Here is a 22,639-nt window from a genome sequence, read left to right as displayed (position 1 = left end):
AAACAAAGCCCTGAGCCAGAGAAAAAGTGTATTCCACTATAGAATGCCCCAACTGATATACTTGCCAACATTTGCCTGGGTGAACAATTGGGGCATGGAAGATGTGGCTCATTTACTATGTATTTCCAATGTTCTAGAAACATAAAATGCATTATTATTTTGGGCAGATGGTTGGGGGTCCTTGTTTTTAGGCTGTCCCATACTGATGCATTCTCCAGTGCTGAAGGACATATATTTTAGTATCAGCAAATTGATTGGCCACTAGGCTGGCAGCCCAGCAATAACAGGGATATCGGGCAATTTGCCAGATGGTCTACTCTGTTATAGATGGGGCTGGAGATGCATGTCATTAAAAAAAAAAGAAGACGTCTCCCAGGTATAGTAAATAAGCTGCAGACTGAGCTGTATGTGCACATTTTCACTAGACACCAACTGGCCACGTTGAATCCTTCTACCTACCATCTGAAGACAAAACCCACTTGCCAACAAATGGCACCAAATACACATAAAAACTTAGCAAGGAAATGTAAAACAGGTCAAGATATACATTTTTTAATGACATACATTTATTACGTTTCTCCAATACTTGGAATCAGTGTTCTATAAACATCCAATTCATTATAGTATTCAGGAATACAACAAACAGATACTTCCCTATTTTTGTAGTCTTATTTTCAGTGAAAGCACGTGACTGACTGGGTACTGTATAACACAATGACAAAGACATTTTACAATTGAGGAAAAAGTGTTTACTCTTATCAGTCTTCCAAAAAAAAAAAATTACCAAGGTCAATGTAGGGTCAATTTAAGATAAGCAGATTTACAGCTCTTATAAAAAAAAATCTGAAACACTGGAACTGTACATGAAGCCCAGTAAGTGCTATTGAAGTATTTGGTATAAAGAAAAAAAAAATTGCACATGATAAGAATTTAGAGTGTATGGATTCAGATCTGCACACATATGCTTTGTGCCCTGTAATCTTTCATTGAACTGAGCTGCATAAGCCAAAAAAAGAAAATCCTGTGTCTCGGGTTAGTATACATTTTTTTTTTTTAAATCATGCATGTAAGCATTTGCGATAAAGTTTACATGCGCACTTGCATGAAGTTATTCTTATGCCGCTTTCACACGATCAAACAATCCAGTGGAAAAGTCCCACCGTGTGGGCTCCGGCGGACTTTTTTTACCAAAAAGTCCGGTGGACTAAGAAAATAGTTTTGCACCAAAATATGTCCGCCGGACTCGCAGTCCGGTTGAAAATACGGCCGTGTGTGTACTAGTCTGCCGTACTTTTGAAATGAACTGACTTTTCCATTCATTTTGAGCGCAGCTCCAGGTAGCCGGGACTAGCGAAGGAGGCGTTGCTGGCCCGTCACCTGGTATGGACTTAAAGGGGAAGCCCTACGCTGAAAAGACGGCGTGGGGGTCCCCCCTAGGCCCATATCATACCCTTATCTGAGCACACAACTCAGCCAGTCAGGAAAGGGGGTGGGGACGAGCAAGTGCCCCCCTGCTGAGCCGTACCAGGCCACGTGCCCTCAACATGGGGGGGTGCTTTGGGGAAGGGGGGCCGCACGTCCCCCCCACCCCAAAGCACCTTGTCCCCATGTTGATGAGGACAAGGGCCTCTTCCTAACAACCCTGGCCATTGGTTGTCGGGGTCTGCGGGCGGGGGCCTTATCGGAATCTGGGAGCCCCTTTATAAGGGGGCCCCCGGATCCCGGCCCCCCACCCTATGTGAATTTGTATGGGGTACAATGTACCCCTACCCATTCACCTGTGAAAAAATGTAAATAAAACACAACACACAAGGGTTAAAAATATTTTATTGCACAGCTCCGGGGGTCTTCTTCCATCTTCGGGGGTCTTCTCGCCGGACTCCTCCGCTATCTTCTGCTAGCTCTTTTACTAGCGGAGGAGCCCGGCTTTCTTCTTCGTCGCCGCCCTCTTCTTCCGACTTCGGGGATCTTGTCCCCCTCTTCGGTTCTTCTTGCCGGGTTGTTTCCACAGGACAGGAATGCAAGCCCAACTGCATTCAGCAAAAAGTACCATAAGCAAGGATTGGTACGCTATTGAGGTGAAGTAAATAAATAACACATAGGGTGAGTCCCCAGATCTACTAATGTAAGCTTTAGTACTAGAAAGGGCAGTTTTTTTGTCAGCGCCAGAAGATATATAAGAACCTCCCTCCCGCCCACATCTCCAGCAAAGTTGAATGAGTGCGGCAAGATCTTGTGTAGAGTAGTCCAAACCCTATTCCAACAGCATAGAATCTTGTAGCCCTGCTCCTGGAACTTATTTGCAATGGAAGACTAGTATACAAACAAAGTTACCCACTCCACCTGGGCAGGAGAGAAAGTCATCTGCGGATCCTCTTCCCATTTACAGCGGGTAAAATAAGTATTGATCATGTCACCATTTTTCTAGATAAATATATATATTTCTAAAGGTGCTATTGACATGAATTTTTCACCACATGTCAGTAACAATCCATGCAATCCATACATTCAAAGAAGCCAAAACAAATAAGTTCAGAAATGAGGTTATATGTAATAAAATGGAATGACACAGGGAAAAAGTATTGAACACGCTAACTGAAATGTATTTAATACTTCATACAAAATCCTTTGTTGGTAATGACAGCTTCAAGATGCCTCCTGTATGGAGAAACTAGTCGCATGCATGAATGCATGCTCAGGTGTGGTCTTCAAATCTTGAAGGTTTCCTTGGGCCTCTTCTATGAACTATGATCTTTACTTCTTTCCATAGATTTCCTATTGGATTCAAGTCAGGTGATTGGCTGGGCCATTCTAGCAGCTTTATTTTCTTTCTTTGAAACCTATTGAGAGTTTCCTTGGCTTTGTGTTTGGGATCATTATCTTGCTGTAGAAAAAATTAAGCTGCGCTGCAAAAGTGATAAAAACTCAATAAAGAAAGTGATATTGTGGCCACTTATGAATATATGAAATGTAAAAAATTTTACTAATAAACCAACATGAATAATTACACACAAGTAAAATGTATAAGTAAAACACAAAAGTGTCACAAAGTGCACAAATTCAAGCACAGCTAAAGTTCATGAATCCACACTGGGAATGAGCACAAAAGTCCAATCCGTGAAAGACGAAACCACCACAAGGAAGACACCCAGTGTTAGGTCCTCATATGCTTCACCATGCTTCACCATGTTGTGCATCCACCACCTATATGTATTAGGCTTACCGGATTCCCAATCACAAACGGCTTGTCTCCTCACCTCACTGAAAGTGGGGTGGGATATATCTCCCCCGATCTGAGATCCTCAGGCGTCCATCCACTCCAGGGATATGGTTTACACTAAACAGATCTCCCTCTGCGCAGATCGAGGTGGCCCTCAACGGCAGGAATGATTAGATGTATGAGGCAGTCAGCACTCCATAGCCATATAGAAAAAATTCAAAGGGGGCCAACATCGGTAAAATCGGAGGGATTTATTCAAAAACAAAAGGCACCCGAGATGACGTTCATTGTATGATGAAACGCGTAGGGGGATGACGTCCTGACGTCACCACGTGTGGTCTCGCTCCGTACTGCACGGGCAAACTGACTTTTGAGCTGGCCGGCTACATTTTGAATGTTTTTAGTCTTGGTATGTTTTATATTTTGATTGTTTTTTAATAAATTCCTCGAATTTTATCGATGTTGGTCCCCCTTTGAATTTTCTGAAGCTCTCCACAAGTGGTCTTTTGCTCTTGGACCTGTGACCCTACTAATCACAGCAAACAGTGAAAGTGACAAAGATGTGACACACAATAAAATAAATAAAAAGTGGGGAAGAGATAGTGGAGAGGACAGTGAAAAGGTGGCCATTGTGTAAAACAATGAGAAGGCCCTCCGGCCAGGAATAAAAAATTGCTCTGGTCCCAGCTAAAAGGCCCGGCCCAAGAGGCAGGTGCTAAAAAAGCGTGCTATTAGTGCAGTGACCTTGGTGCCCAAAATCAATGTGACCCTCACTCACAATGATTCTTAGGCACCCCTGGACTGCCACTCCAGGGGCACATACTCCAAAGGCTTTCAAGACCGCCCTGACCCACGGTCCGGACCACAGCAGCCCCCACCCCAGGCAGGAAGGCATGGAGATCAGGAAGCTTGGTGAGAGCCCTTGACCATCCGGCTCCACCATCGCTCCCCTCACTCCTACCTAATTACATTTGGGAAGTACTGACCGCTCCTCCCCACCCATCAAGGAGGAGCAAGCGTTCCAATTCCTGAAAGACTGTCCAGGGCTAGAGCTACCCCAATCCAGGCCAGAAGGCCAGGTACTCGAACCTCTGGATTGGACCAATAGCAGCACCCATCCTCAACAGGAGCACCCTTCCAGACAGCTCAGACTCGACCATGCATCGGCCCCCAGTTTACTGTCGGGCGGCACGACGTGGCCCCTACCGAAACCGTCCTTCCGGATGCAAATTATGCCATCGGAGAGTGCTGACTAAACCCTCTCGAATAGGGATGGAACAGCGCCAACGACCAATAGTTTATACAATTGAGACAAGAGGTGGGAAATATATGAGGCGTCTAGGCACAAATCCTTGAAAGGAGTGAGTTTGCACAATGCCCCAGATTTTGGGAGAGAGGACTTCAGAAAGTGATAAATCTGGTATGCAGACCAAGGGTCTATAGGTGGGTCCAGGAAATACTGAATGTCCCTGAAATTCCAGTGCAGACTATATGCAAAACAGTGAATGTGACAAAAATGTCACATTAAGCAACAATACATTTTTTACATTTTTATTATTTTTTCATTTTTATTTATTGTTTTAGTTTATCTTTTATTTATTTCATATATTTTTATATATTTTTTCCATTATTTCTTGGAATGGATTGTTGTAATATGCACTATATTTGTAAATGTCTCTACCTTAATTATTTGTACATTATTTAATAATATTTTTAAACATTTCTTGCCAAGTAGAATCTATCCGCGGGTATTCTTTTCCAATTGTGTACTGGTGGTCACGCTGGGGGCTGGTGGAAATTAATTTTGGGTGTAGTAGGATGGGTTGGAGGGTCTACTGGGAGTGGTCACCAACATAAAAGATCTACATGACACCCAAAGGCTCTAACTTTTGATGACGCTTCCTAGGCAGAGCGATATGCATTAGGTGACGTGGACTTCCAGTGACGTAATTTCCTATGTTTGGAACACAAACCGTGAGTAGTGTGGTCATTTTACATGCTTTGTTACAAGAATGCACAATGTGGGTGTAAACCTTTTTATTTAAATAAAATCTTTTTTATCCATATGGTATGATGCTATGAATGTCTACTTTTCCTTCCATGATAACGTGTAATTGGTGGAAATGGGAGGAAGAGTGGAGGAACTATCCATAGAGCCATATAGGATCCATAACCTTTCACTATAGGCGATATTTTCATGGAAAGTTGGCAGAAATGGGAGAAAGAGTTGAGTAAGGCCGCGTACACACGCGGGGACTGTTCGCCCAACTTTGTCCGTCAAACAGTTTCAGCAAACAGTCCGCTCAAAATTAGCATGGACGGACATGCCCACACACGACGAACGAACAGTTTGCTGAAACCGTGCGCGATGACGTGAACGGCACGTACGACGGGACGAAAAATACGACGTCCTATACACTGCATTATAACTTTCGGCGTGTAAATCCTTTCTGAGCATGCGCGGAACTTAGTTTGACGAACAAGCCTACACACGGGCGGACTGTTCGCTCAAACAAGGTTTCAGCGGACAGTTTTACGGAATTTCCGAAAAACCTTGTTCGTCAAACTGTCCGCTGAAACTGTCCGCTGAAAGCCCACACACGAGCGGACTGTCCGCCCAAACACTGTTCAGCGGACAAAGTTGGGCGAACAGTCCGCGCGTGTGTACGCGGCCTAACTATACATAGAGCCAAATAGGATCCTTTATCTTTTACCAAAGATGATATTTCCATGGAAAGTTGGTGAGTGATGGCATGAGAGGAAGCAGAGCACAGCACCTTCATCACCTTGTCATTTTACTCCATGGAAAGCACTTTATTATGCCTATCATGGAACAGAGAATTCACAGCACTTTATTTATTTTTATTTCACAATGTTGCAATTTTTTTAGTATGAATTTATTTATTGTTGACTTAATATGTTGTTGTTAATATTAATATTGTTTGATTTTTGTAACATTCACTGTAATGAATATAGTCTGCACATGGATTTCATGTATTAATTTTCACCTTTATACCTAGCAGCAGTTTAATCACTAACCACTATATTACTACACTTCAGTGTAGGGATATTCACATTATTTTACTTATTCGTTTTACCTGCTGTGAAGTCCAAGTCCCTTAATACAGGAATAAATGGAGATGGACTCGGTGAGATGGCTGAAAGCTGAAATGTGGAAGAGATTACCTTAAGTTTGGCTCCATTGGTCGGGTGGGCTAGAAGGGGTGAAGAACATAATAGGGGAAGCAATGGAAGGCAAGACATTGGAATTGGAAAAAATTCCTGTTCGATTGTGACCCACATTTTAAGTTTTGCCTGCGTGCACCTACTTATCACTGGAGATATAGGTAGGTGGAGGGCCCTAAAATATGATAAGACATCTAACAAATTCACTTTGCCTTTTACTTTCAGAAGGGTTAGAACAAAAGATATGGACCCGAGGTAATTTATCCCCCCAAAAAAAGTTGGGCAAAGAAGGCAGGTAGACAAATAAGGAGCAACTGGATCACATACAAAATCTGAGGTAACATAGTCCTTTTAAAGGCATTACAGCATCCAAACCAGGTCAGGTTCAGAGTCTTCCATTTCTGAAGGTCGAGATGTAGCGTAGCCAAGAGGGGTTAGAAGTTCACTTCAAAGATGTAATGGCAATTCTTGCAGTTTGAAAAGCATCATGGAGCAAAATTTTCAAGCAATTCACAATACAGCATGAGAAATGAAGGGCTTAAAAAGGAGTATTTTACAGAGTTACAAAGGCAATCTAAAGTATTTATAGTCATTCTACCAAGAGGTTTGTCCCTTGGGGCCAGAAATAACTCAAAGCATTTCTAATGTTTTTGCATGACTCGGGGGGGGGGGGGGGGGGGGGGGCTGCAAGTCCATTAACTGCACATCTTAAGCAGGGTTCCATGGCAGGTTCTGACAATGCTTTCTGTCTTTCCTTCAAAAAACTGTAGAGCAGGCAGAAAGCTTCAACTTAAAGCAGAGTTCCACCTAAAAATGGAACTTCCGTTTCAAGGGAGGTGACCCCCTGACCTGCCACATTTGGCATGTCATTTTTTTTTGGGGGGGGGGGCAGTACCTTCTTTCCAGATGCGCAGTGGGTGCCCGGCTGTGAAGCCACAGCCAGGAGCCCACACTTACAATGCTGGCGCCACAGAGAGGAGGGGGAGACAAGCGGGGCTTCACTGCCCCGCATCGCTGGACCCTGGGACAGGTAAGTGTCCAATTATTAAAAGTCAGCAGCTGCAGTATTTGTAGCTGCTGACTTTTAACTTTTAGCAGAACTTCGCTTTAACTCCTAAAGTAACCCACTAATCCTTGACCATTGTTTAACCATTAATCTACTCCATAAAAATAAATTAACCCGTAAACATTTGTTCTTATCTTTTTTTGTGTTCTAAGGGAGGTGTACCTGTTCTGCAATCTTGACAAACAAAGAAAGCACATTTGCATTTCTCTAAATGATGCTAGGCATACCCAGAAAACAGTAATTTCCTTCAATTTTCTAGAACAAGTACAGATTTTCACTTTAGTATTTTTATTTTCAGTACCTTTCTAGAGGTGTGCAAGTAAAAAAAAAAAGTGACTGTGGTAACTGAATAGTGACCATTTCACACTTTTTTTTTTTCTCCACACCAGATATAACGCAATAAAAGCATATACTGAGGACATAGTTTTGCCCATATATCAAACAAAATGTATGGATTTTAAGAAATCCTCACTCCTAATAAACAACAATTTAGGGGAACTGTAAATAGACAAGTTAGGTAGTTATAATGTAAAACACAAAATAGATGCAATGATGTTAAAATAATGTATTCATTGCTGCAGTGAAATATGATGTGGAAATTAACAACTTAACAACTTAGGAGGAAGATGAGCTAATATCAAATGCTTTCAAAAGAAGGTGAAAGAGGAAAAGTGAACAAAGCCTGGTATCATATGCATTCAGTAAACACGTGTGCATTATTCACCAGGAACTTGGTCTAGTTTCAGAGGACATGTGATGCTTTATAGTCATATCTATTGCTGTGTTATAGGAAAAAAAAAAAGCATAAAGTACCAACATGTGGATGACTAAGGCAACTAACATTCGCCAATTCAGTTGTTTATGTAGCAGTACGGTAACTATGGTTATGTGCACACATGTAAATTTACAATAAAGGCAGTTGTAGTGTATTAGAAATAGCAAATTATTTGTTTCAGAACAGGTAATATTTCTATTTACAATTAAAAAAATCATTAAAGCCTAACTCCACAAATTAGAAAAAAAAATCTACCCTTGCAGTGCGCCATGGGCCATGTACTACCGCAATGCAAAGGGTAAATGCTCATTATGTTTAGAAGGTACATGAGCAAGCATAATTACTTCTCTTACCCCACACTGTCCTCTTTTCCCCAAAGGTCTGGTCTGTGGGCAGCCTCTCGGCCTCATCACATACAATTCTGGACTATTAACACTCTATTGTAATTGTTGGGTGTGGGTAAGCAACCATGTCCAGGAGCTCCTTTGACCAGTCCCCCGGGTCCTACTGCCTTATTGCTGCACGAACCCTGCTGGAGTGCAGAAAATGTTAAGTATTTCTCTTTATTCCAGCTCCCTAGACATGAAGGGCATTTATCTTTTGCAGTGTTGGGGGTTGGAGGGGGGCTCCCATTGCAAGGATAGACTTTTTTCATTCCTGAAGTTGGACTTTGAGTAAAAGCATCTACTTTACTCTGAAAATTCCTACTTCTGTGCTGTTTCTTTCCTCAACCGAGATGATAAAACCTGGCCAAATGCCCAAATTGTTAAAGCTTGGCATACCAGCCTATGGATACTTATTTTCAAAAGTGACATTTTCAGCCCAGTCCAAAAATATTTGAAAATGACAATCATGTGCTACAATACTGATACTTATCCTTGCATTGATGCATTGTGAATTGAGTCTCAGGCCTGGTATTCTTAGCTCTGCTTTTGTCTCTCTTGATGACTGATCATTGCTGCAATCTTTTCCTGTGTAGTGGAACAGTATATTCTCTGAAATTGTTATATTTAATAACATTGTTCTAGGAGATGCCTGGATAGTATTTCAAGAAGAGTTCCCCCTAACTTTACTAGAATATACTGTATAAGTAAACTAGATGTTTAGGTGTTTCTCTTGGACCCTGCTACAGTATATTGTCTAAATGCAGCTCCTCTTCCTCTAGCATAATCTGGCATTTATGCTTAGCAGCTAGTAAGGTTAGTGGGTTCTTGTTGGCTTACAGACAGAAAAAATACACATTTTTATGCCATGTGTAATGTATGGTAAGAGGGACTTATTTGTCCCCCCCCCCCCATATTAATATGGGGAAAGTGAACTTCGTCAGGCAGGTGAACAAAGATTATTATTATTATACAGGATTTATATAGCACCAACAGTTAACACAGCGCTTTACAATATGAATTGGGCATGATCAAATCGCAATGGGGTTAGGCTGCTTGTGTTATAGACAGTGTTGCCAACCGCCCGTATTTTTACAGGCAGCCCGTAAAACAAGGCACTTTGTCCCTGTCCATAAATGTCCGTGATAGGACAAATGTGCCCGTAAAAAATAGTTGTGATCGGGTCGGCTTTGAAGTGCACATGCGCAGTTCCAGCGAGCTGCCCGACTCCCGAGCTGAGCCAATCCGATCCTGTATTCCGCCCAGGCCCAGGGGGACGGATTTGACAGAAGCTGCGTGGCACGCTACTGGCGGCGATGTGAGTGATATCATGGCGCATCCCACCAGGCGCGCCATTCTTTAAAAATACAGTATCTGAGCAGGTGGAATGGAGGAGTCTTGCCTTTGTGGTGCCAGCGGTGGTCTGTCTAGACAATTCAGTAACAGCCCAGCCCTGCAGCTACCCAGGCATCCACGGCATCCACAGCACAACTGAACCAGCTCAGGGCAAGCCTGAATTCTCAGACTTCCTTGCATTAAGGTAATAAATAAAGGAGGTGATGGGGGCAGGAGGAGCTTGTGGCAGGAGCTGGTGATGGTGGTGGGGGCAGGAGGTGCCAGGAGCTGAAGGTGACAGGAGAAGCTGGCAGTGGCAGGAGGATCTGGCGGTGGCAGGAGGAGCTTGTGGCAGGAGCTGGTGATGTGGCAGGAGGTGGCAGGAGCTGGTGGGGAGGAAGTGACAGGAGGAGCTGATGGTGACAGGAGGAGCAGGCGGTGGCAGGAGCTGGCAGGAGCTGGCAGTGACAGGAGAAGCTGGTGGTGACAGGAAAAGCTGGTGGGGACAGGAGCTGCTGATGATGGTGGGGGCAGGAGGTGGCAGGAGCTGACGGTGACAGAAGGAGCTGGCGGTGACAGGAGGAACTGGCAGTGGCAGGAACTGGTGATGGTGGCAGGAGTTGGTGGGGGCAGGAGGTGGCAGGAGCTGGTGAGGGCAGCAGGAGCTTGTGGCAGGAGCTGGTGATGGTGGTAGGAGCTGGAGGGGGCAGAAGTGGCAGAAGCTGGTGGGGGCAGGAAGTGGCAGGAGCTGGTGGGGGCAGGAGGAGCTTGTGGCAGGAGCTGGTGGGGGCAAGAGGAGCTGGTGGCAGGAGCTGGTGGTGGCAGGAGGAGCTGGCAGTGGCAGGAGGAGCTGGCAGTGGCAGGAGCTGGTGATGGTTGCAGAAGCTGGTGGGGGCAGAAGGAGCTTGTGGTAGGAGCTGGTGATGATGGCAGGAGCTGGTGGGGGCAGGAGGTGGCAGTAGCTGGTGGCAGGAGGAGCTTGTGGCAGGAGCTGGTGGTGGCAGGAGGTGACGGTGGTGACAGGAGCTGGTTGGGGCATGAGCTGGTTGGGGCAGGAGGTGACAGGAGGAGTTGGTGGGGGCAGGAGGAGCTGGCGGTGGCAGGAGGAGCTGGATGACAGTGGCAGGAGCTGGTGGGGACAGGAGGAGCTTGTGGTAGGAGCTGGCGGGGGCAGGAGGAGCTTGTGGCAGGAGCTGGTGAGGGCAGGAGGAGCTTGTGGCAGGAGCTGGTGGGGGCAGGAGGAGCTCGTGGCTGGAGCTGGTGGTGGCAGGAGGAGCTGATGGTGGCAGGAGGAGCTTGTGGCAGGAGCTGGTGATGGTGGTAGGAGCTGGTGATGGTGGTAGGAGCTGGAGGGGGCTGGTTGTAGCAGCTGCTTGGGGCAGGAGGTGATGGGGGCAGGAGCTGGTAGTGGCAGGGTGTGACGGTGGCAGGAGGAGCTGGTGGTGGCAGGAGGAGCATGTGGCAGGAGCTGGTGGTGACAGGAGGTGACAGGAGGTGATGGTGGTGGCAGGAGCTGCTTGGGGCAGGAGGTGACAGGGGGAGCTGGTGGTGGCAGGAGGAGCTGGTGGTGGCAGGAGGAGCTTGTGGCAGGAGCTGGTGGTGGCAGGAGGTGGTTGGGGCATGAGCTGGTTGGGGCAGGAGGTGACAGGAGGAGCTGGTAGTGGCTGGTGGTGGCAGAAGGAGGTGGTGATTGTGGCAGGAGGTGACGGTGGTGACAGGAGCTGCTTGGGGCAGGAGGTGACAGGAGGAGCAGGTAGTGGCTGGTAATGAGGGGGCAGGAGGTGATGGTGAACAAAATCTGATGGACTATTTTTATATTGAAAATAACAGAAATATGTTTTTTTTACCTTTAATATCTACCTTAAATTGCATTGCTATTCATATAGTGTACTTGTTTGTAGCCTAAATACTGAAATTTGAAGTTAAAACTGTAATTTTGTAACTTTTGTAAAACGCCAGTAAATTTTTGGTGTCATACCAGTAAATTTCAATCTGGTAGGTTTGCAACACTGGTTATAGAGGGGAAATATATTTCCTCTGACAAGTGATCATCTTTGTCTCACCTACCGGAAAGATGCAATACAACCATTACAAGGCCAGATAAAGATGAGAGCATTCTTAGGAGAACTGTGGAAAGCACATGCATGTTCCTCACACTCTTCTTCTTCATCACATGACAGAACCATCATCTCAGACAGGTGTACTCGGTGCTTTAATCTGAAACTGGTGCCAGACCTAATAGACAGAGACACCATAGGTAATTCATTGTAATCTCAAACACAAAATAGAGGAAGAAAGGTTGACATCAATGCGAATCCTACAGTGCCATCATACCAAATTGATCAGTATATATTTCACCCAAAAAGGGGGACTTTTAGGGCTCATTCACATGGGTGGTAGCCTTTGCCCCCCAACCTAAAAAGCAAGCCACGGTGGATTGCCTTTCAAACGGCATATGACAGGCAGAGAAAAGGGGATATATTGCCTCTTTACCCCCTGTTTTAACCCTCAAGGTAGGCAGGATAGTTGCAGCATTCACTTGAATAGGCCATGTTCAGCGATGCTACTGCTACATGCTGTTTAATTTTTTTTCTGCTGCATTTGTGTAAAGCACTGAGTAGCTGCACCTCCTTGTTCACCTACTTTTACCACATCGCAGCTACCCATGTAATTGAGCCCTTACAGAGAGCAACCAGGAATTAACATAAATGAAACATGTACAGTATATTTAAAACTGTTTCCACATTTATTAATTACAACACAAATAAATATACAACTGTTAAAATAATTATTTTGACCTGAATATAGTGATTGTGTCTATTTACTGATGTAATCAATTGAGACCAATATATTAGGAATTATATGAATGTCTTGTTTTGTCTGACATTTTTAAAAATATCTTATTCTATCTTTTCATAAAATAACACTGAAGAAATGACACTTTGCTACAATGTAAAGTAGTGAGTGTACAGTTTGTATAACAGTGTAAATTTGCTGTCCCCTCGAAATAACTCAACACACAGCCATTAATGTCTAAAGTGCTGGCAACAAAAGTGAATACACCCCTAAGTGAAAATGTACAATTGGCCCCAATTAGCCATTTTCCCTCCCCGGTGTCATGTGACTCGTTGGTGTTACAAGGTCTCAGGTGTGAATGGGGAGCAGGTGTGTTAAATTTGATGTTATCGCTCTCACTATCTCATACTGGTCACTGGAAGTTCAATATGACACCTCATGGCTAAGAACTCTCTGAGAATCTGAAAAAAAGAATTGTTGTTCTACATAAAGATGGCCTAGGCTATAAGAAGATTGCCAAGACCCTGAAACTGAGCTGCAGCATGGTGGCCAGGATCATACAGTGGTTTAACAGGACAGGTTCCACTCAGAACATGCCTCGCCATGGTTAACCAAAGAAGTTGAGTGCACATGCTCAGCGTCATATCCAGAGGTTGTCTTTGAGAAATAGATGTATGGATACTGCCAGCATTGCTGCAGAGGTTGAAGGGGTTGGGAATCAGCCTGTCAGTGCTTAGACCAAACACTGCATACTGCATCAAATTGGTCTTCATGGCTGTTGTCCCACAAGGAAGCCTCTTCTAAAGATGATGCACAAGAAAGCCCACAAACAGTTTGCTAAAGACAAGCAGACTAAGGACAAGGATTATTGGAACCATGTCCTGTGGTTTGATGAGACCAAAATAAACTTATTTGGTTCAGATGGTGTCAAGCGTGTGTGGCGGCAACCAGGTGAGGAATACAAAGACAAGTGTGTCTTGTCTACAGTCAAGCATGGTGGTGGAAGTGTCATGGTCTGGGGCTGCATGAGGGCTGCCGGCATTGGAGAGCTACAGTTCATTGAGGGAACCATGAATGCCAACATGTACTGTGACATACTAAATCAGAGCATGATTCCCTCCCTTTGAAGACTGGGACGCACGCAGAGCAGTATTCCAACATGACATGATAACGACCCCAAACACACCTCCAAGACAACCACTGCCATGCTAAAGAAGCTGAGGGTAAAGGTGATGGACTGGCCAAGCATTTCTCCTGACCTAAACCCTATTTAGCATCTGCGGGGCACCCTCAAACGGAAGGTGGAGGAGTGCAAGGTCTCTAACATCCACCAGCTCTGTGATGTCTTCATGGAGAAGTGGAACAGGACTCCAGTGGCAACCTGTGAAGCTCCGGTGAACTCCACGCCCAAGAGGGTTAAGGCAGTGCAGGAATATAATGGTGGCCACACAAAATATTGAAACTTTGGGCCCAATTTGAAAAATTGCCAGTGGTTTAGACATTAATGGCTGTGTGTTGAGTTATTTTGAGGGGACAGCAAATTTACACTGTTACACGAGCTGAACAATCACTACTTTACATTATAGCAAAGTGTCATTTTTTCAGTGTTGTCACATGAAAAGATATACTAAAATATTTACAAAAATGCGAGGGGTGTACTCACTTTTGTGAGATACTGTATATTTATAGGCATACAATGCAACCAGTCAGTATACTGTAGGCAGTAAGTAGTTCAGTCAACATCTAATCCCAGAACCACACGATTCCACAAGTCATATGTTATTTCTTTAGCTATGAATAATAAATGCAAAATAATATTAATGTATCACTTTCTAAACTACAAAAACCAAGCACTACCATTTAAATATTTTTTGCCTAAAAGATGTGTACAGATGTGCAGTACATATGAAGTTATTTCTACACATTGAGGTTTATTTAAGCTTGAGAGTGCAAAATCAGGCACATTTCTGCATAGAAACCAATCAGCTTCTAACTTCAGCTTGTTCAATTAAAGAGGAGTTCCACCCCCCAGCAAAAAATGTAAAGTCAGCAGCTACACATACTGTAGCTGCTGACTTTTAATATTAGTCCACTTGCCTATCCTGGAATCCAGTGATGTCGGTATCCCAGATAATTCCATCGGCTCTCTGGTGCTGCGGCCACCATTCGTAGTAAGGGAACCAGGCAGTGAAGCGTTTCGGCTTCACAGCCGGTTTCCTACGTTCTTCACTTTCTGAATGGCTAAGTAGGAGGAGGGCTGAAATTCCAAGTGATTCCCCCCCCCCCCCCCCGAAAGGATCAAAATGTACCACTGGAGGGGGGGAGGTGGCTGATAGGCAAATCTTCCACTTTTGGGTGGAACTCCGCTTTAAGCTTTGGCAATCAAACCTGGAAGGTCATTGGTTTCTATGCAGAATTTTTCCGGATTTTACACTTTCCAGCTTTAGTAAATAAACCCTGTTGCTACAAACTGCACACACAATTGACAAGCCCCATAAAAAAAAAAGATGTGACGTGTAATTAAAAATATAATTTACCCACATTTAGTAACTTGTGTCACACAAATGTGCATTATACTCAGCTTATTTTGGGACAGGACTAACTTGCTTTGTGACCTATCAAAGTCATGTAACTAAGCTCTCCTCCAATCATGAAGTTCTCTCTACAGAGCTTAGCAGAGGGAACTCTGTGGGACATCACAGACTGTACATCCTAGCATGTATTTTATGGATAGGATATAAAATGCAGACCCAGGGCTACTATAAGAAATCATGGGACCTCACACAGCCTACCTGACAGCCTCCCCCTTCCCCCACAGCTTCTCCCTGCAAACTTTAAAGGGGAATTCCAGGTATGGATATTTTTTACATAGTTACCTCGGTCCAGTTTGGTCCAAGGTTACTATGTACAGTATATGCCATACCTAGCCGATGCCCATGGAAGCTGGAAGTCACGGAATTAGACACTGCTACTCCAGAGATCCCCACTTGCTTCCAGGTCTGATGCTGAGTTGCTGGTCTGATGCATTGTGAATACAGGAGGGTGGCTGCTCAGCACAGGTGCAATTCAGATGCCATTTTCAGAATAAATGCAATGAGTTCTCTGACTGGACTAGGTAAAGAGTTGGGACAGCCCCTCCCCATATGTCTGGTGTCCCCTCATACACTGGAAAGAGCTGCTATAACCACATAGACTGGGAGCAACCCCAGCCACCTCTGTGCAAACAGCCCAGTGGTCAACAAACAGACCCCTCAGCTCTAAAAAAAAAGATTAACAAACATAACAATACAGTCTTGGTAAAGTTTTTTTTTTAGAAAGGATACCAAAAACTGTTCTTTGAATAAATATTCCCAAATATTTAAATACACTTACCAGCATTTTGCCAGGGGAGAATAAAATGCAAGTCGTAAATTAAAGAGTTTATTTATCACCTCCTACAACTTTTCTCACTCTTAAGAACTTACTCATTTTTACATACAATGACAGTAATGTACAGTACGGTGATGTCTTATTTGCAGAAAGAAGAACCACTTGCTGTCCCAGAACAAAATTATTATGATATCATAATCTTCTGATATTAAATGGCAATATATCTTATTAGATGTCACTCTGATTTTCTTTTACGACTTTTGTCCCCCATGTACTTTCCACAATGTAATTGTGATACTCATTTGTGACTAATCAGGGGGAACAGTGGTCCTGGAGAGGACCACCCACAGCGCAAATATATATTGTAGGTGGAAAGTGTGAAAGTCAAACCTCAGCTGCAGAGTGAGGTGGGAGAAAGGCTGCTTATTTGACATTTAATTTCTCTGGTTCCTCAGTGGTGTTGTGGTTTACTAGTGTTAGGCATATTTATCATTAATGACCATCTTTAATAAAACATTGCTGACTACATACGTTTGACATACATAGAGCAATAAAGTTTTTCTTGTGGTGTAAAATTTTTTACTATCACTAACAATATGCAGGTATTGTAGGCTTTAACAGTAAGTGATAAGTGTTGTTTGGTGTGATTAAACAAGATTAAAGGATATATTTGATAACCTCAGCATCATGTCCCTAAAGTTAAAGATTGTCAAAAAATGTGGGTATACGGGACATTTAAAGCGGTTTTGTACAGAAAATTGCAAGTTCATCTTATTCAAATGGCTTTGGAACATAGATGCAGTTATGACCATTGAAATAAAATAATATGCAGTATTTACCTTTTATTTTTAATGTTTATGCCGACTTCCGGGCTCTCCTCCCGTGGGAGTAGGCGTGTTTATCGGCTTCGCAATGGTCCCTGGGAACTTTTTTAGCTATTTCCCAGGAATCAGTGGGGGACACAGTCATGCCGAAATCTCGTGAGATTTCGGAAGGAGGACGCCGGTCACGTGACGAGGGCATGTCCGAAATTGCCATTTTGAAAGTGGGCAGGCAGCTCTATCTGCCATTACCACTATAGCACAGGAGGCAAGAGGAAGGAAAACAAAGAGGACACTCAATGAGCATGTGCGAGATGGAGCGGTGGATGCTGGGAGCTCAGCATCATCGCATCCAGGAAGTAAATGCCTGTGGGCTTCAAACGCCCACAGTGAAAATGGAAACCGCCGGACTGCTTTTTTTAAAAGTTCTCCTTAGCAATGAAATCGTCACGCCGGGGGTTAAAAAGACGCCGATCGTGACTGCAAAGACACCGTAGGAATCGCCCACCAGTGACACAGGTAAAAAAAAAAAAAAACGGCAGCGGAATCCCGCTTTAAGGTGCTAATCCTTTTAATCTCAGAAAAATAGCATAATATACCAATATTCTAAAAACAGATCTTTATTATGAATTAGCAAAATGTAAAAAAAAATGGACTTGTAAGTCCTCATGAAAACATTAGATGCATATAGAAGTATACATAGTGACCTCTACCCCATATACCTTCCTAGTTAGATCCAATATTAGTTGTCACAATAAAACCAATAGTCATTTTATAACAGTAATAAAGATGACAATGGAAGGTGCAATGTTCCGCTGCGTTTCGCTCGTTGAGCTTCTTCAAGGGGTTCATGAGGGGTACAACTGATGAAAAGGAACATGTGTGCAATTTCTTTTCTTTTTTCTTTTTTTGTAATGTATTTGTAATTTCACACATGTTGTGTTGCTTTTCATCAGCTGTACCCCTTGTGAATCCCTGAAGAAGCTCACCCAGTGAAACGCATTCGGACCACAACATGGGTGAAATTACAAATACATTACAAAAAAAAGAAAGAAAAGAAATAACAATGCAACAGCATCATATATATACATATACAACAAATATACCAATTATATTTATGTGCAATAAAGAACTTACAACATAACTACACAGTATAATGATCCTTTCAATGTGAGTGACAACACAGACAATGCAGCAAGGCAGGGAAAAAAGACCCCCTGGTAGGGTACAGCAGTTTTTCCGCGTTTAGAACAATACCACAGCAAAATTACATTTCTAAAGGAAAAGAAAAATAATTTAAAACTGCTCGCAGTTGTAATGAATTGTCGAGTCCCCGCGAAATAGGTAAAACTCATTCGAAAAAATTCCATGGGTTCCCCCCCAGTCCATTACCATGCCCTTTGGGACTGGTATGAATATTAAGGGTAACCCCAAAGCAAAATGTAAAACAAATTGTGTGGGGGTGTCCCCAAAATCCATACCAGGCCATTAACGTCTGGTATGGATATTAAGGGGAACCCTGCGGCAAAATTTTAAAAACATTGCGTAGGGGTCCCCCCATATTCCATACCAGACCCTTATCCGAGCACGTAACCAGGCAGGCCGCAGGAAAAGAGGAGGGGCGAGAGAGTGCCCCCCTCCTCCTGAACCGTACCAGGCCACATGCCCTCAACATGGGGAGGATGCTTTGGGGTCCCCAAAGCACCCTGCCCCCATGTTGATGGGGCAAGGGCCTCATCCCCACAACCCTTGCCTGGTGGTTGTGGGGGTCTGCAGGCAGAGGGCTTATTGGAATCTGGAAGCCCCCTTTAACAAGGGGATCCCCAGATCCCGGCCCCTCCCCTATGTGAATTGGTAAAGGGTACATTACGCCCCTAGCATTTCACAAAAAAGTCAAAAATAGTAAAAAAGACAGGAGACACTTTGGGACAAGTCCTTTATTAAAAAAAAAAAAATGTCCCGTAATGTATATCCATCTCACGCCGCCAGACGGACTCAAAAAAGAAAAAAAACAGCTCCGCCTCCATGGGAGGATTCTGCTGAGTGACGCTTCTTTGCGGTGACAGCTAAAGGTCTGGGCCACCCGGTGATGTAAACAGGTGACCCCACCCTTGCTGACGCCATGTGATGTCAGAGGAAGGCAGGGTCGCCCGTTTATGTCACCGGGTGGCCCTGCCCTCAGCTATATAATAGTTGTCATCAAGAAGAAGGGTCACTTAATAAAGGTCTTGTCCCAAAGTGTCTCCTGTGTCTTTTTTACTATTTTTGACACTTTTTTGTGAAATGGTAGGGGTACAATGTACCTGTTACCAATTCGCATGGGGGGCGGGATCTGAGGATTAAGGGGTGGGTGAGGGGATAAGCCTCCTGCCAGCATACCCCCACACCGGGCAAGGGTTGTGTTGATGAGGCCCTTGACCCCACGGGGAAAGGTGCTTTGGGGACCATACCAGACCCAAAAAGCCTGGTAATGGACTTGGGGGGACTTGCCATCTTTTTTCAATGAGTTTTATCTATATTGCCGTGACCCGACAATACATTACAGCCGCCATTATGATGGTGCCCCATAGACGTCCCACATGCACAATATTTAAAGAAATATTTCATTTTTATTGTTTCACTTTAAGCATTATTAAAATCACTGCTCCTGAAAAAAAATTCAGTTTTTAAAACTTTTTGTTTCACCGATACATGTCCCCTGGGGCAGGACCCGGGTCCCCAAACACTTTTTATGACAATAACTTGCATACAAGCCTTTAAAATTAGCAGTTTTGTTTTTTCATGTAGTCTGCTACATTTCTTTGGTAAAAATAACGAAAATCAGTGTATATTAATAGATCTGTGTGAAAGCTATAGCTGTCTTTAATATTGATTGGGCCCTGGGCAAAAATTCTCATGGGGCCCCCAACGCCAAAGACCCCATGCAATTTCGCTCTCTGCCTGTTCTGAGATATACAATAAATAGCAGCTAGACTCAAAATCGGTTTACTGTATCAGATCAGGCATGAATGAAAGGATTCTACACCAAGCCCAAATGTAATGAGAAGATTTACACTGACTACCAATGTAACTGAGACATTTAGCCTGTGTTCACATTTGTGTGTCAGGAACGCATGCAAAATCTGCAGCTGCCCTTAAGCAGATACACAGTAATGCCATCAATTGTTAATGACACCCTCACACATCTGCTGACATGTGCCTCGGCACCATGTGATTTTGAAAAAGGGTTAGGGACCTTCTTCCGCATTTCTAGCACATAGAGCAGCCCATTGAAATGAATGGGCTGCCCCACACGTGACCTACATCTTTATCCACCCTGTCAGTACACCTTTGCATCATAAAACCCCTTCTAACCTCTGCACCCCAAACCTCCCCCAACCTCTCCACACCAACCCTCCACCCCCTTTAACTCTACCTGCCTACTCTGCTCATCTTAGGACCCACCTATTCGCTTGCCTTTGCAGAACAGGCAGATGTTAGGCTTAATGACCACAGTTGTAGGCAGGACTTTCAAGCATGCCCCTTTACCTCCCCAGTGGGCAGCATTCAGTATAGGTGATGGTGGATTTGACCTGGGGGGCATGATATACATATGAATGGCGCCACTATTTACATGTAAACACAGGGTCTGCAGGCAAGTCATCTGTACACAACAATAGGGCAGAGCTGGGCAGCATTAGTAGCAGCACTTCACAATTAGATATTGGGACATAGCACGGGACTAAAACATCAAGGAACAAGGGAATTTAAACCAGGATAGTTGGCAAGTATGTGGCAGCTGCTTTGGGCCCCACAACAATGACAGGGCCCAGGGCAGCTGCCCCTTTTGCCCTGCCTTAAAAGCGGCCCTGGTTATACAGCTCTGGGTGCTCCTGTATCATTGTAATAAATGTTTCAATATCCACCCATGCCTTGGCTACCATTATGATGCTTATAGTGTGCAATGATCTCTACACACCACATGTACAACCAGAAAGTAAAATGGGGAAGTGCAAGTCTTAAAAAGGAGCCAAATATGATTTTTTCCCAGAGTTGTGTTTATGTGCATTGCATTTATGCGTGTTTGTGTTGCGAAAAAATGTAGCTTGCTGTACTTTTCAAACATACATGACTTCACGCTCACTCCACCTTGAAGAAGAATGATCCAGCCAATCAAATCAGGTGCACTACCAATCCACCAGTACAATGCATTCTGCTGTATTGGCACTGACACATAGAGTAGTCAGTTGTATGCAGGGCTGAGACAAGAGGTAGGAAGGAGGGACAATGGTTTATTGCAAGGATGGGGGTGCCCTGACTCTAACCCTAAGGGACTGGGGGGTTCAATTTGGCATCTTTGCCCTGGGCACTGGATGACCTTGTCCTAGCACTGGTTATATGGCCCACCTTACCTTACAAACATACAAATTCCCAGAAGTGAAAACTTCTGCGTACTCTGAGACATCAACATCCTAACATGAACAAAGGGGATCAAATGAGACTGCCTTGATGTACACAGTGATGTGTTTATTTTTTGTACAGTATCCACCTATTACAGCTCAGTACTTATGAATGCAGTCACACACTGTGGCTGGAATTAGGAACTGGGAAAAGTAGTAACTCACTGTCCCTTGAACATGTATTACTCATGTAACCAAGTCCAGGACCCTTTGAGGCCCAATGGTGACTAGAGATGGCCTTGCGTTTCACGGCGAACATTGCTCGTTCGCGATTCGCCAAACCGGCGGACTAATGGCGCTGTTCGCGGCGGTCATATTCATTTACATTGTGAAGAACTTTGACCCATGACACATTCATCATGGGGTACAGGACAGCCAATTGAGACATTTCAGCACATGGACATATCCGCTACCTTTTAAATAGACCTGATCTGGCGGCCATTTTACATTCTGTCTTTTGTCAGTGTAGGGAAAGGACGCTGTGTGGAGCAGGGACAGTCAGTCTGTAATCACTAGCTATTACTATTAGGTCCACAAAAGTCCTTTTAAGGACTGGTATAGGTGTACAGTATATAGGGTTGTAATTGTAATACACTTATAATATACTTTCTTTCAACTATAGAAAGCATATTATAGTGCTGACCGATTCTGCAGCTGTCTTTTCTCAGTGTAGGGATAGAGTTTGGTGTTTGGAGCAGGGACAGTCTGTAATTCACTAGCTAGCTACTATTAGGTCCACAAACGTCCTTTTAAGGACTGGTATAGGTGTACAGTATATAGGGTTGTAATACACTTATAATATACTTTCTTTCAAATATAGAAAGCATATTATAGTGCACTGCACTGCTGACCGATTCTGCAGCTGTCTTTTCTCAGTGTAGGGATAGAGTTTGCTGTCTGGAGGAGGGACAGTCTGTAATTCACTAGCTAGCTACTATTAGGTCCACAAACGTCCTTTTAAGAACTGGTATAGGTGTACTATTTGGTGTGCAGTATATAGGGGTGTAATATACTTATAAAATACTTTCAAATATAGAAAGCATAGTATAATGCATTTCTACTGTGCAGCATTGTGACTGCTGAGCGGTTCTGCAGCGATACTACAAAGAGTGACAAACGCAATTAGAAAAAAGTATTATAACTGGTGTGATAGACCAGTGGCCCCCAAAACGACAGATTGAAGCGGGGTGTTATATACCTTCTTCCACATATACTGCACTTCTCTAGAGACTTTTGTCACATGGTCATT

The 22,639-nt window shown here is 43.9% G+C and overlaps 1 protein-coding gene across 3 annotated transcripts in view; it reads right to left on the bottom strand.

The window, feature by feature from the left end:
* The window catches only part of TAGAP (T cell activation RhoGTPase activating protein), a 195,273-nt gene that overhangs the window by 25,287 nt on the left and 147,347 nt on the right, over nucleotides 1-22,639 (bottom strand). For all 3 annotated transcript variants that reach the window (XM_077486722.1, XM_077486721.1, XM_077486723.1), the window contains exon 4: nucleotides 12,033-12,200. In XM_077486722.1, coding sequence (XP_077342848.1) covers nucleotides 12,033-12,200 — 168 coding nt within the window. The remainder of the gene's footprint in view (nucleotides 1-12,032; nucleotides 12,201-22,639) is intronic.

Source organism: Lithobates pipiens, unplaced genomic scaffold (genome assembly GCF_037356315.1).
Source record: "Lithobates pipiens isolate NorthernLeopardFrog02 unplaced genomic scaffold, aLitPip1_a1.2 Scaffold_18, whole genome shotgun sequence".
Taxonomy (NCBI): domain Eukaryota; kingdom Metazoa; phylum Chordata; class Amphibia; order Anura; family Ranidae; genus Lithobates; species Lithobates pipiens.
Note: the sequence above shows the minus strand (reverse complement) of the source record. Positions and strands in the feature narration are given on the sequence as shown.